The sequence below is a fragment of the Lissotriton vulgaris genome, chromosome 1_1 (genome assembly GCF_964263255.1).
Source record: "Lissotriton vulgaris chromosome 1_1, aLisVul1.2, whole genome shotgun sequence".
NCBI classification, from domain to species: Eukaryota; Metazoa; Chordata; class Amphibia; order Caudata; family Salamandridae; genus Lissotriton; species Lissotriton vulgaris.
In genome coordinates, this window is record NC_141685.1 from 455,614,002 (window position 1) to 455,628,235 (window position 14,234).

At 40.0% G+C, this 14,234-nt stretch overlaps 1 protein-coding gene across 5 annotated transcripts in view; it reads right to left on the minus strand.

Annotated features, from left to right (window-relative positions):
- Window positions 1-14,234, minus strand: part of JAK1 (Janus kinase 1) — a 436,233-nt gene that overhangs the window by 92,345 nt on the left and 329,654 nt on the right. For all 5 annotated transcript variants that reach the window (XM_086953620.1, XM_086953634.1, XM_086953640.1 and 2 more), the window contains exons 15-17: window positions 13,169-13,304; window positions 10,704-10,855; window positions 3,672-3,822 (exon numbers count right to left, since the gene is read on the minus strand). In XM_086953620.1, coding sequence (XP_086809746.1) covers window positions 3,672-3,822; window positions 10,704-10,855; window positions 13,169-13,304 — 439 coding nt within the window. The remainder of the gene's footprint in view (window positions 1-3,671; window positions 3,823-10,703; window positions 10,856-13,168; window positions 13,305-14,234) is intronic.

Genomic DNA, 14,234 nt, shown 5'->3' on the forward strand with positions numbered 1-14,234 from the left:
TAATGTATAGCAATGGCCATCGACTTGGAATTCTCCATAGATCTGGAGGGTCACCTTGCCACTCAGTCTCTGGACGTCAACTTAATTGATCTGCCTCACTCTCCCAAAGCAGCAATTAGTCCTTCATCTCTTGACTGTCCGAAAAGTAAGAGAATCTGGCCAAAGTCAGCACTATCTGTACGCAAAAGCGCTCATGGCAAGGAGCTTGGAGACGCATGTCTGTTTCCAGAGTTTGCGAGACAATGACTCCTGACAATTATTCTTTATTATGTTTTTAAGCAGCATGCAGAGACCGCATTGCTTGAATAGATTTTGAAATCATCAGTTGCAGAATATCGTCCACCCTTACACACTCCCGATACCCTTCACCTTCCCCTACAAAGGGTACACCATCTTTTTCGACTGGATATACAGTGGTGTTTGTTGGGAAATATTTGAGACAGACCAGCCGATAAACAGAAATTAAGACACACCCTTGGTGTAGTCTCTCAAGCTTCTGCTCTTCATTATGCATAGAAAGCAACTAACAGGTGCTAGCCAAATATATAACTCAAAATTACAAATTATCACTTCTAATACAGAGCAAATCATAAAAGTATGACAGAAAGAGGCCCTGTCTCAAGCTATTCAACTATCTAACAGCTTATCAAAGATCCGGTCGTACATGTATGGCATCCATTATATAGCATTAAACTTGGATAAAGCTACTTTTCAAAATCTGCAAGGTAACAACAAGTCCATACCATCTACTTGGCCACCTTAACAAAGAATTACAGCTCAACTCATTAAAGATGCACCTTGGTTAGACAGAATATCTAACAAATGTGCAAAATTCAAGACCTGAACTTACGTCGCCTACTAGCGTCTGTCCTGAGAAGGCTTGTATCACCTTCTACAAACATTCCTGTCTCGCATGAGCAAACAAGAGAACCTTTCCGAAAGACATACCTTTTCACTTCTGCATCAACACATACATCCAGCTTTGAACACTGGGCGAACACCTTTGAACGTGAACTTTTGTACTTGAATGTCTTAATCTGCCATTTGGCTGTAAAATGTTTTAATATTTTTTTCGCAGACTATTCCTGAATTAACCCTGGAACTGCCTTTGTCTTGCACATAAGCCCAATCGACTGCATTTCGGCTCTTGTTATATGTTTAAGTTTTTCTTTTAATTTGAGTTAAACAAAAATGTTATAATAAAATAAAAATAGCATCTATTTGTTCTGTATAATGTGCAGATGTAACCCATCCTGATTCGGCCTGCGTCAGTCCTGCACTATAAGAGAATATGATTGCACATTTACAATATATGTGATGTTGTGCAGAGTACATCCTATCCAATAGTCTATATGTACTTCCACAAACAGTGGCATGTAAGATTTCTAACACTGTTCTATCATTGCAGTTAGTTTTAGGCCAACAATCTTCACTGTGAAACTTGGTAGACTGTCCTGTGGCGTATTTGTATAGCGCGAACAGTGACCCGGAGGCATCCCGGCGCTTGTACTCCTACCACAAGGGAACCCCTCCTGGCTTTTCCTTGTGGGGTGTCCACTCCTGGGCATCCCATGGTGAAACCAGGCATCCCTTGTGCATCGGGGGCCTTTGTGGAGACTAAGCAAGCTATTGCCCAGAGTTGCAGCGTGGGACCCATGCTTAGAATCGGCACTGAGGCGAGAATATCCGGTCAGAGGAATTTAAGCCCGAAACCCGCCGAGGCGGGAATCGAACCCTGGTCCCTGGCCAGCGTTCTGCATCAAGGTCTGCCGCTCTAAGCATTGAGCCACACTTCTCCACACTCCACACTTCTCCTGGGTGAGTTCTCTTGCAGAGCTAGTGTATTTAGTTAAATATGGTTAAACTATCCCGTTTCTAATGCTGCATAAATACATGCCTTTTCATCTCTTTCAAGCGTATCATGAAATAGATATTACTACGTGCAATTAGTAGGCTTCGTACTGCATGCATTAAGCACCATATGCTTTTTTACATAGTTATTTATTGATCTTTGAGAAATATTTAAAGGGCCCTGATATGCTTTGGTGTATGAACACTATGAAAGAATATTAAATCCAAAATCTATATGGTAATCACTGTTTAGGTAAAAGCTTCTGGCCTACCATGCACACCTAAGCACTAAGGACAAGGAAAAAGACCAGTTGGACTCAGGACCTTGGCGGAGAAGAGGCAAAGAAGGGACAGTATTCATGTACCCCAGCATAACTTTTCAGCGCCAATGCTCATACTGCAAAATCTAGTTATAGATTTGGAAGAAAGTTTCCCCTGTTCATTTATTGCAGGGTGCCGATATTGATATGTGGACCTGGCATGGTATTTAGACCCTGACCCCACAAAAACTTCTTACACGCCTGGCCGAACTCCCTCAACCTAAATTTAAGACAGTCTAAAAATAGGTATGAAGGAATGATTTAACTAGAGTTTTGCCTTGGTTTAAAACAATATTTGGTCTGTCTTAAACCACAGCACAACTTTTCATAATCTGGCCCTCCTATATGGCTTAAGGCCCCTCACACATCCCTCTTCTGTACTTAATACACTCACATATCTCTCCCAAGCCTCCTTTTTTTGTGCCAAATTAGTTCCTTCATACCTCTCACACATTGCTCCCCAGCCACTCTTTGTACTCCCCTATGTCAAGGTCTCTTATTCCTCTCAAATATCCCTTCAACTCTCCGCTGTGCAACCTGATGACAAAGTATCTTTGACGCTCTCCCTTATCACTTCTTAGCCCCCTTTTGTGCTACCTTATATCAAAGGCCCTTATTGCTTTCACGCACCTCTTAGACCCTTTTGTGCAACCCAATGTCAGGCTTCCTTATATTTAAGACATCTCTCTTCTGCTCCTCTTGTTCTATCCAATGTCAAGCTCCCTTTCGTCTTACACACATTTTCACACCATCCCAGTCTGCTGAGGCCACATTCACTTGTAGCACATGGAGGAACCTCCAATGGGTGAGTGATGACTTGGGTTCATCAGTTCCTCTACAAAATCTTGCTTAGCAGCTCCCAAATAGCCAGCCAAGCCTTCAATTTAGCTAAGCAGCCATAGGGAGGTAACTAGAACCTTGTTGTAACTTAATGAAATCTGGTTTTATGCAATTGTCAAAATTGAGTTAAAAAGTAATCTTGTTCAAAAGTATTGTGCGGACATATATGCAGGAGTTCTATTGAGGAGTGCACAGGGATGGGTAGCGAGACAGTAAGGATTTAGTTTGGATGGATAACAACAAGTTGGCCAAATGAACGTTGTTGAACACTTTGGAACACAAATGTGAAGAAACCAGAAGAAATTCAGGAAGGAGATGGGATTAAGGACCAACAACATAAGAGGTGGCTCATGTAAGAAAGTGAATTCAATGTTATAATGTTAGAAGAGTAGAAAGGATAGCAGGTAATCAAAAGTGTTTTTCCATGACTGTGACTATGTATAAAGTATTTCTACTTATCCATTGCCTGGTCAGTACTTATATTGAGGAAAATGCCAATAAAGTTGTTCATATTAAAAAAAAGAATATGGGTTACTCTCACTACGTGCAGAGAATAATGGCATGATTGCATTCATCTACAATATATAGGCAAATACTGAAAAGTACACTCCATCTTTACTACATCTTTAAAAAGGTTGTATGAATTAAGGTGAGGCTTACTTTGTTCCTCTAGTCTATTAATGTCTCGCATGATTGCCCGAAAGAAGGGTCTCTGGTTGGGATCGTAGTTCATGCACTGCTTCATCAGATCAGCCAGTTCTGTGCAAGATGGTGTTATCAGCATGCAGTGACCATCATAGAATCGCTCTTTCTGGAAGACAAGATGGTTACAGATTAATGGAAAAGCTAAAGACTAATAATCCAGTTTAAAATTCGCTTCACTAGCTCATGTGGCGCTATTGTTCAGTGTCTCATTAAAACCCACAGACATTGGACGGGAAAAGAGTTCCCAAATCTCTTCTATAAGAATGCACTTCTTGCATGATACCATGAAGAGGAACCTGTATGTTGCATACTAAGGTGCACATCAATTTGCACATTAAGCGCTAATAACTTAAAAATGTTATTTAAATATAGCTAAACAGAAACATAAATATCAAAGGTAACTCATTTTCCAGCAATGCTATGTACTGTATGCAACTAACATTGAACAATAAAGACCTTGATCAATACAGTAATTTATCATCACAGGGTAAACAAGCATTGGTATAGCCAATAGGTCTCGACTTTGGTACCTTATACGTGTTTAGCTATGTAGCACAAAAGAGACTACAGTGGCACGGTGGGAAAAACACAAATGATGGACTAGAATGTACCCGAAGGAGAACCACGCTGAGATTAACTCAGGTACTTCACCCATTACTGTTCCCCATAATTTGCTAGTGGCACAGCCTGCCCACAGTACTTATATAGAGGGTAACACTACACTTTACATAGTCCATGCTTGGTCACTTAGTACACTGTTTTGTGTCCAAAGGGTAGAATGGGATAGAAAACAAAAGAAACCAAACAAGAAAATGAGAAATGGATATGAGAAATACATCAGTGAATTATTCATAGTTCCACATATTCCTTTAGATTCATAGGGATTCACTGGTCTATAACGTTTTAGTCACATCCAAATATATTCTCATTTCAAAGATTGTTTTGCTATGAGGAATTGAGGGATACATTGTAGCTCTGCAGTACTATGATTTATCATGGAAAGTCAAGAGTTATTGTATACTGAGAGAACACGGCATTCAACCATATTGTGCTGCTTTCATGTGACAAGAGACGACCTATAAGGTTGGTGTCACCTAATAGTCTAATAAGATAACATCCCTATCACATGGGACACAATTCGTTTTATAGAGCAAGGGTGCGTTAGGAAAAAAATGCATATGTTATTGTAATTAAAGCCATCATTTTATATATTCAATAATAACATCAGAAATTATGTTACTCAGCTTTGGCCATTGGCCTTACCAGAAGGTCGTGGCTGGTAATCCAGTTCATAAGGTGGAAAAAACATTGCGGGAGAAAAGAGATGAGGACTGTTTTGGCCGGTTATTTCTTATTGCGTTTGACTACAGTTTTGTGAGTCTTGTGAGTGGCAATTAAATTGGGAAAAGGTAAAGAGGGAGCATGCGCGTTATTTCTTAAAGCTAGGGATAAGGGGCGAGTCGCAGACTGTGCTTAGAAAAAAGAAAGAAAAGAAGCAGGCGCGTTAGTTACATTTGAGGGTGATCGTATATTACTAAAATCATGTAGCGCAAGCTAAAAAGTGATATGAAAATGTGCAGGCTGCAGCTGGAGCGAGAGTCGGAGGGGTGTAAACGCGAGTGGTGCACGTGCACTGGGGAGAGCAGTCTGCTCTTTTTCAAAGCACATACTCGTGCTTGTGGTGCACCGCTGCGCACCCAAGCAAGGCGTATGCCGCCACAAGCATGAGTATGTGCTTTGAAAAAGAGCTGCACGACAGCTAAAGGTCTCCTATGCAGCACATGGCGCTGCGTAGGCGAGACCTAAAAATGACTAAAGAGTTGAGGCGTGGTTGGGAGGGGGTGGATGAAGTGAAAAAATGGGGAGAAGCAGGCTACCCAAGGAAAGTGGCAAAGATGTAAGAAATAACACACCAATACCATCAATCTATCTTGCTAAATCAAGCTTATTGAAAAGGATAAAAGCAATAGCGAACAAAAAGGTGAGGATGTTAAATAAAACAACCTTATCCACCAATCCAAAAGCTGCCAATTACTAGGTTAAAAAATTGTATTTAAGTCTGCACTGTGGGGCAGAGCACCTACATTAAAATAACGAAGTTGAAAACAACCTATATGACCCCCAAAACTAATATGCTAAGACTGTCAACAAACGTGAAGAAAAACTAAACATAATTCCTCTAAAGTGCCTTTCACAGAGCCCATGCCTGGTGGTTCCAAAGTAGCTGGAAGTAAGCCCACTATCACTGTATAAAACTCTTAAGAAAATGTATAAACATTGTTATAACACTCTTTGAGACATGCCCATGCTGTTCAACTTTCATCCTGCCACTCCCTACGTCTTTACGGGCACACTACCTGTTTATTTTTTCTTGCAACAGAACACCACTTTCCACATGATGAGATTAATTTAGATTAGGCACATGCATATGTTAACACATGTATGATTCCTTCCACAGTTCATGATCAGCCATAAAGTTTCTTCTACAACTGTGCTTTAATTTTACAAAGCAAACACAAGGAGATGATAGACGGAGCGCTGAAACTTTTCAGACACTCACCCCCAGCCACAGATCTGGGTTGAATCCATAATCGTTCTTTAGCTCATTGAGGCACAGGTTCAAGACTGATTGGTATATAGCTGTGTCTGAACTGGGGTGGCCAAGTGAGCTAAAGAATGATGATGGCTTCTGTGACTGGGGTTGAGTGTTTGAAAAGTTTCAGCACTCCGTCCATCATCTCTTTGTGTTTGTTTTAATCATCGAGAGGACACAGATCTCTGGCGCAAAAGCCCCCCACAGACCTATGATAGCCAGTATTCTCAACTATAAAAAAGGGATGTGATTCTCAAGGGTGCAAAGGAGAAAGGGTACTTCTCGAATGATGCTGGTCGCATCATGACCTTTTCAGATTACACTCGGCAGGCTCACACCTGGTGGAAGTTCTACGACCAGGCGAAACAGAAACTCTCCTACATGGTACCCGGAGCAGGTATGGACTTGCCTCATGGAGCACAGTCAACTCACCCCACAACAGCCCCTGATGACCTTTCGTTGGATCCACTTTGTGATATATTGAAGAAGGACGCATCATCTTTACGCGCCACGGACCCCCATGAGGGGACGTACCTCGTCTGGAGATACTCTAGGGAATTAGGTCCCAAGTCTACATCGCCATTTCCCTTGAACTATCACCTCAACTTGTTGGCCCCTGCGTCTATTCCCCATGACAAATTTCTCACGATTTCATCTTTCTACACCCGTGACTGTATGTATCGGATTTTGAATTACTAACTTTGTCTTCAGTATTGATCTAGTGATACTATATGAGGATTCAGTTAAAGGATTCGAAGAAACAGATCTGACTTAAAATTTATTTATGTTGTATGAAACTGCTTAAATTAGATTTAATGATATACTCTCTATCTCGGAGAAGATATTGAAGAATTATTTATATTCATTGGGCTCTGACGAAGGATTGGTGGATATCGGTCCTGTTCCGAAACGCGCGTCGGCGCTTCTTTTCTTTTGTTTGCTTGTTTTTTTGTATATGTATGACTGTTAATTATCTGTAATTTTTGGTTATTGCTGTTTTTTGAAAACTGTTCAGTGGTTTGATTGATGATGGTGTGGATGGGTGTGAGATTGTTGGATGTATTGAGGTTGTGTGAGGTCTGTATCATATATGTTTAGAGATGTAAATAGAGTGTATATATATATATCCATGTCTCTACTGTTATTGGATTTAGTACCTAAATGTATATTGTGTTCTCGGGGAGGTCTTCTCATTTTTGATTATGACAAACCTGAAGAAAACATTTACAATGGTATGCGGTCCCAGAAATACTAAAACCTGTACCCTAAATATTTCTTATTGGGTATGGACTAGGACGGAGGTGTTCTTGGTCCACTTGCATCAGCAATATGATTACTCGTTGTACTCTGGTTTTAGGCACTACCTTTTTGCTTGCCATGACTATTGGTAAAAAACCTATTTCCCTGATTGTGGAGATAAACAATCGGAAATGTCTACCAATTTTAACTTACGGAATAGGTATTTAGGGATGCAAGGATTTGTGTATCATGTAGTTGGAGGAGAATAGATTTTGTCGTCAGCTAATGGGTGTCCCTCCCTCGTACCCGCATTTTTGCTTGCATCAGGGGATTGGCATGGAGTACGTGCAGGACACCATTAATACTGGTCCTTTGGTTCTCTGGTGCTCCTTATGGTCCAATAAGGAAGCTGACCTCAATTGGACAGTTATTAGAGATAGCCTGTCTTGTGAGAGTGGGCTGGCCATTCCGTGGCTGAAATATATAAAGGATTGTTTTTCAGCCCATGGCAGAACACATCTGTTTGAGCACCTGGAGACTATTATGAAAAAAGGACAAACATTGGGTCCAGGATAGCTTTGTCAAGCATAGACAGGCCTCTAGGGAACTAACGGAAGAGGCTAAACCCACGGTCAGGAACTATTGCTTCATTCAGACTGTGCCAAAGATTGCTCCTTATTTATTATATGTGAAAAATGTGTACGAGAGAACCTTACTGGCTAGATTCAGGTTTGGTTCCTTTCATTGGTTAATATGCTTTCCGCTGGGCCAACACTCCTCAGCCACCATTGATATTTGTCCATGCGACGGGTATTCTAGCCAAACTTAACAGCATTTTTTTGTTGATATCTGCTGTTCACAAGGAGGTTTTTATTACTATTGTTGCTCAGACAAACATTTTTCAAGTGTAAGGCTGACCTATTTTTTTTATTACAACTATATGACAGAGATACACGTCACTTAGTCGCTAGTTTTTAAGTGCACTTTAGCTCCAAGGAGGAGTATGAGGTTTAACATTTTTATTGTACAGAGAGCCACATGTATTATGAATTGTTGGTTCTTCGTTATGATGTAATTTCAGAATGAATGCACTGATCTCTGTTATAGCGCTTGTCAGGGGCTGCAAGCTTATCTGAACAACACATTGTTATTATTTTATAGATTTGTAGATCTTTTACTTCTCTGAATGTAGCCATTCATGAATTTTATTGTAGGGGTTTTCAATATTCCCACAAAATTAAAGGTCAAAAGGGCCAAACTTATTTCACCCTGAATAATTAAACATCTTGCTATTTACAATACCTAACAGAGCCGATGTACTCCTCTGTGTATATATACTCATACCCAGATTTACAAGATTGTTGGGCTAGCCCTTTCATTTTTTCAGGTTGGGGGGGAGGGAGGGTCAGACAATCACATCTCACACTATGTCAACTACATGCTTCACTTATCATGGTATCCAAGGTGGACTTAGTAACGCTTGCTGGAAATTCTGAAACTTTGCACAGAGGCGATAGGAGTCCAGGTTATTTGAGTTAAATTAATATTTGTTCCCATGCTGAAGGGTGACCCTAGCCAGTCATTGATAGTTAAAATTGCAGCTCAAAATAGATATTTTTTAGTTTTTGGGTGTGGATTCTACAACATATCCTCAGTAATCTTGGGAACATAATAGGACTGCCTTGCACAAAATATGGATTAAAAAAAGCAGAAATGTGATTAAATTCCCCTCACAATCCTTGGTACAGCACTTTAATCTAAATAACCACCCTCACAAGAATAAACAGCATGCTCCAGATTTACTCTCATTACCCAGGCGAAGCTGCAAATATTTTTTAAGATTTCAAGTGCGTCCATATAATAGAGGACTACAAGGCACCAATTTGGAATCTAACTGAGTTGCAGCTGAACATTGTGAGCTATCTTACTTATTGTGTGTTCGGTGAAGGAGGCTATGTAACAGAGGTGTTTGAAAGATGGCCTAAAAAGATGTTTTAAACTTTGCAATCCTGGACCAACATTCACCGTACTTCACATTTGTAGTCATTTGATTTTCGGTATATCATTCAGAACTTGGATGGTTTTTGTCAAGCACTGCTACCGTTATAACAAAAACAGGATTTTGAATGATGGAAGGACAAGATACCTTAACCGAACTTTATGTGTATCATGCAGTAGCACTATCAGGACCTTTCAGATACCAACAACACTTGAAGGTGGTAGGGAGTCAACACAAGGACTGCGAACAAGAGTGGGTGTCATTCTAATACAGGTCACTGAAGGTCGGTCTTGGAAGGCCAGAAGTGTGTTGCATTGCATGAGCAAGGAACACATTGCATATAAAAGTATGCACACCCAGCATTACACCACAGTTTCGCTGGCTTCAGCACGGCTGCTTGCATCACCAATATGTTTTAGTCACCACAATCCAATGTGATAAGTCACACCATCATAAAAACTGGAATGCTCACAAACACATTAAAAATGGAAAGACTTGTCCGTATTTTAGTAGCCAAACTGCATCTTAAACCGGACAACTTACATTCACTTTGAAACACGGAATCCCTGTCAATCGCCACATAAATAACTTCACCCCATAACCAGAAAAAAACGATTTAGAAGAAAGCACTTTATTTACCGACCCTTCTATTCTCGGATGACTCTGTCCCACTGGCAAAGAGGACAATACATATAGCACCTAAAACAAGAACAAACTAAATACTTAGGTAGATCTAGATGCAGACCACAGAGGTCTCCTATGAGGTTTCTACAGCATGTACAATATTACCAGAAGTGTACTAAGTTTGTGATGCAACACACTTACTGGCAAAAGTGTTTAAAGTTCTTATTCTTGTTACTTATTTTCTTCTACAAAGAAAATGAGGTCAAAGAAAAACTTCAGGCTTTATTGTGAATTCTCTCGAAAGGGTTGTCATTTGGCCAAAACACGTTCTAAGTTCTACAGTAATTAAATGTGTGCAATAAGATGTGCCTGTTTTAGGTCTAACCTGAATTGTAAGAATACTTTCATAACATTCTAGAATAACTTGTTTTATATTGGCACACAGGGTAATACATACATGTTAACAGATGCATTTGAAACCCATTAGACTTATCCTGGAAACAGCTAGGCACAAATATGAACAATATATCACCTCTGCTAAAGTCTTGTCCTTTAGGGGTACTTCTCCGTTGTAGCAGATCTCCCACAGAGTTGTGCCAAAACTCCATTTATCAGATGCAACAGTAAGTTGTTTGGCATCTCCGAGGCATTCAGGAGGAATCCATGGGATACGCTCCACCCGTTCTAAAAATGAGAAATGAGTGTCTTAAAATAATTGTAATAAAGATGTTTTACATCTGTATACTGCAACGTTTCTTGATCCAGTCAAAGGCACATTAAAACTAAAGAAACTCTTCACCCTATTCTTATATTGTGATCTATGGACTTTGAAAGCAGGTGAAATCACTAAGAAGTTGGCCTGACGTTAAGAGATTCCTGTTTTGTCTACCTCATACCCATACAGCATTGATGCATGCACTGGCTTCCCTTTAGCGATTTAAACAACTTCAGGAAAAATATAATGACGAAGACAATGGCAGGTACGGTCGACTAAATTGTACAGATCTTCAGAGAATTAACACCACTTTCAAAAGGAAATGAAATAAGGATGCTACAAAAGCAAACCCATACACTGATATATACTTCTTCAAGAACATATACAAGTCATTTTTTAATAATCTATTTTTATTTATATAAAACTAAAACCAAACTGACATTTAAGTGTTAGGAAGTAGGTTCCCTGCCTATAAAAAGGAGAAACCAAAAGAATTTTTAAAACGTAAGAATTTAAAGAACATGGGGGGATGACTCCGGATGCAACCCCAGAAACTATCCCAAATGTGTGGCCCCATAATGATTGGGGGGGAAGGGGGTGAGCTTGGAAGCTTTGAGGAAGCAGTGGAAAGGAAGGATACTCATTGTGGGCAGTGTGGCTGCTCTGCAAATGCAAAAGCAGTAACATTGACTTTGTTTCGTGGCCTGCCAAGCCCTCCTTTCTTTTCCACCAGAATGGAGAGCATGGAAGATTCTGCAGGGGGCGGCGATGGGGTTGGGGTGAAACATGAGGCACATCAGGCTCTCCAGAGCAGGGAAACCATAAGCATCAGTCTCAAGGTCCCCTAGGAGCCATGTGTCAAAACAAGAGTCACATAAAAAACCAAACCCAAAAGATTTCCAAGTGAATGATTGGCAGTTTCAACAAATTCAAACTCATAATCGGTCTACTGATGAAGTCTGCTTTTACGTACAGAGACCTAGTCAGATGAGGCGCTGATGTTCCACCTCCAATGGCCAAAGAATCAGGAGAGCCTCAAATAATGATTTCAAGACTAATGTTACCTTCTTTTTGATCCAGACCAAAGTGTTCGAATTGTCCTAATTTGAACCTGTTTTCCTATCACTAGGGATAGAGAGGCCTTGATAGGTAGTCAGAATAGCCTTAGTTCAAATAAGCGCATACACGAGTTCCTCTTTTGAGACAGCCACATATGCTCACCAACCTAGGTGAGATGCTTTCGTGAATGATGCCTGAATGCTTCCCCTGTTTTCGTTTTTAGCTCGATGGTCCCATCACTGTTGCGTTGAGCTAAAGTTATGAGTTACTGCCATTTTATTGGTCAGGCTATCGTAGTCCTGATACCACTGCAGTGAAAGATTTCAATGCAGCAGGTCTCATTTTCAGCTGGGGAACTAGACAAATGGAGGAGGACAGCAATCCTGCAGTAGGAAACACTGATTGCTTTCCTGTCTGAGCAGGGATCTAGGATTACTTGATATTATTGAGACTCGCTCACTGACAGAAAACAAAAATGAACAAACAGTGATTGTGCAGCTTATGCGCAGTGATGAAAGTGGGATTTGATTAGTTAGTCACCCAGATATTGATAAACATGCATTCTGTTCTTGCAAGTAAGCTACAGCAATGGGCTGCTTTTCTTAAGAACACTCTGGGTAGATTACAGCCCAAAAGATAAAAAGAAAACAAAAAGTACTGCTCCCTATTCCTCCCCCCACCCCCATCATTAATGTTTACAATTATTAAGAGAGGTGGTGGCTCCGACAGTGTTATGTATAATAATTTATTACATGACCAATAATAATATGCTAGCAGAGGACCAACCCCTCGATATGGATGTATGCACTAGCACAGTATTAGGGATGTACACTAATGTGAATTGTACATGCATTTAAAAAAAGAAAAGAAAAACAGGGTAGGTAGTGTCTAGGGAAAGAGAATACTTAACCTAGGGGGGTGGTGAGTTATGGGAACATAGGCGCTGTCTTCCAGCATGCCTGTAGGGACGAAGTTGAATGTTGCCTTGTGGGTGGCCTACAGTAAAGTGGTACTAATGATGGACTGCCCTATGAGTTTGAATTTTATGATACAGAGAACCTACACATCAAAGGAACATGCAGCCTGGACACCTGTGGGGCCGATGCAAGGGTTGAATTGTTTTAAGACACCACAAGTAAATGAGTTTCAAAATCATTTTAACCAAAACGTTTTTACCGAATTCCTAATAAATCATTAAAACTATTATATTTACAATGCCATACCTTGATTGGAAAGTACAGTTATTGGTAGTCCAGGGTCACTCAGCTTTATGAAAGGACCATACTCCTTGTCAATTCCTTCTCTGGCCAGTAAAATATTTTTACTGCAAACATTTCCATGCACTAATTCTTTATCCTCCTATGTTTATGAGACAAAATAAATAAATTAATGACATCGTACAACATGACCATTACACAGTAAAATAACTTAATTTTATTTTTATCATGTCATTCAGGTAAGAAAAAAGAAGAAAGCTTTTTGAGATGTAAGAAATTCTGGGAGTAGCACATCTTGCAATAGAAATGATCAGAACTTCATGCTCCATATTTAAGGTCCCTTTTGCAGAAAGAAGGATGAGCAGTAGCTTGTGTTGTAATAAAAGAAGTGGATAAAAAGAAGTGGACTTCATGCTCTACATTCAACATTCTTCTCAGAGAGGAGAACTGGAGGATAACCAGTAGCATGGGTTGTGATAAAAGAAGCAGAAACAAAGAAGTGGAACTCCATGCCACTTATTCAAGCTTCCACTAGCAGGAGAACTGAAGGGGGTTCAGGTCAGGATCTGGCTAACATTTCACTCACATACAGATGCTCAAGTTCAAGACACATACAATACATTAAAAAAACATACACATGCGACTATTAGGAGGGGAAATGTTGCAGCTGTAAACAATTATGTGTTCTGTGGGCACAACATGGTTTGAGCTAGAAGGCTTACAGCATAACAAAGAATAAAATTGTCTAGGGCTCCTATCAATTGAAGGTTATTAAATATTTCTTCACAATTATAGATCTACCAATGGACACGTTCCATGCATTTTGAGAGTGAAAAGGAATTATACAAATTCCCTTCCCACCGACTAATTGTATTCTAAGAGTGACTCAAAGCAGAACTCAAAGACAGGACCATAAAGTTTAAAAGTCTCCAGAGCATTATTCACTGTATGAACAATTAGCAGGATGTAAAGCTGAAATGAAAAAATCTTGGTAAAAACCTATCATCTACAATGCTGTTTCTGTAAGTCTCTTTGCAAATATTTTCGGATCACTGTGGCAAACATTAAGTGG